Source organism: Triticum aestivum, chromosome 3A, assembly GCF_018294505.1.
Source record: "Triticum aestivum cultivar Chinese Spring chromosome 3A, IWGSC CS RefSeq v2.1, whole genome shotgun sequence".
In the NCBI taxonomy this organism is placed as follows: domain Eukaryota; kingdom Viridiplantae; phylum Streptophyta; class Magnoliopsida; order Poales; family Poaceae; genus Triticum; species Triticum aestivum.
In genome coordinates, this window is record NC_057800.1 from 689,768,731 (window position 1) to 689,770,191 (window position 1,461).

Consider the following 1,461-nt stretch of genomic DNA (forward strand, 5'->3'; position numbering starts at 1 on the left):
ATTTTATCGCATTGCAATTCCATGCAATTTTAGATCAATCGATGAAATAACTGCTACTATAATTTTCTGGTGCACACATTAATTCTATGTCACATGCAGGTGTGGAGGCTCGGGTATGCATGTCCCCTAGCAAGTCGTACAAAAGGAGCCCTTGCAAGAACGTGCGCTGCACCGCGGCCTGTCACAAAGAACACTTCAAGGGTGGGTACTGCTCCAGTAAGAAGTCAATTGTTGGCGATGACCTCAACGAAGACAACGAGGAGAACTTCTATAAGAAACGTCCTAAGAAAAAGACGTGCATGTGTACATATGAATGCAGTAAAGCCCCGCCACCACCGTCAGAACCTGATGTGCCAGAGCCACCGGGTGAACCCGTGGTGCCGGATCCTCAGAAGAAGCCGCCACCGCCATATGAACGTGACGTGCCGGAGCCGCCCTTGGGAGAACACAAGAAGAAGAAGAAGCCGCCAGCTGCCGACCAGTGAGCAAATGGTCTATTCCACCCGCCTGAGGAAAATGATTTTAATAAGAGAGGAATTATTCAATGCTTGACTTGTACTCATGCATAAATGATTGCGTGAGAATAATAATAATAATAATCTGGGTACTGTTAAAGGGAGTATGGCGTTGTGATAGTTCCACCTTCTCCCACCCTTCCTACATTTCCATGCAGCCAACACCGATCTTTTTTCTCTCATACGAGCCCACGCATCCAATGAGCCAACACGAAAAGGAAAAAAAGATCCCATGACCCACGAACACATGTCCACACGCCTCATCTCCCTGACCACGCCCCTCCCGATCACATCTTTTTTAAACGCTATGGAGTCTCTATCTCTACATACGACTAGTAGAATGCTCATGCGTTGTCATGGGCATTTGAAATATTTTACTGGAGTTATACCTAAAACATAATGCACGTTAAACTTCATAGAAAAGATAGACAGTAAAAGTTGGGTAGAAATTGAAATTCACTTCACTTACAATGTACTCCCAAATGTAGGATCACTTTTTGACACTATCATAATGTCAACAATGATCTTATAATTTGGGACGGAGGTAGTGGGTTGATAAAAAAAAGGCAATTTTAAGATGTGTACCTAGAGCGATGATATAACTATAATACGTTATGAATTAAGATCTACTTGATGCACTTAAGATATTCTCGCTCAATATAAAAATGTTGTCTTTAGCTTGATTCACACGATATTTAAGCAAATATAATAAAAACATCTTCCTCAACTATCCATCACAAGCAGTATATGTAGTCAACACAAATAGTTTACATGGAAGGTCTAAAATTTTGCAGCAAAGAATACCCACCGTGCAAACTAGACGAACCAATTCTGTACCGTTCAACGAGAACATAATCAAAAACAAAGTAGCTAGACACATCCCTGCAATTGAATAATTAAGATTATCTTCAATATGGTGATAAAAATGATTGTATCTTGAATATTA

General features: G+C 40.9%; 1 protein-coding gene across 1 annotated transcript in view; it reads left to right on the forward strand.

Annotated features, from left to right (window-relative positions):
- LOC123059136 (major pollen allergen Art v 1-like) overlaps nucleotides 1–617 on the forward strand; it is a 774-nt gene extending 157 nt beyond the window's left edge. Inside the window, exon 2 of the mRNA XM_044481776.1 lies at nucleotides 100–617. Coding sequence (XP_044337711.1) covers nucleotides 100–485 — 386 coding nt within the window. The 3' untranslated portion in view covers nucleotides 486–617. The remainder of the gene's footprint in view (nucleotides 1–99) is intronic.
- The last annotated feature ends 844 nt before the right edge of the window (nucleotides 618–1,461 follow it).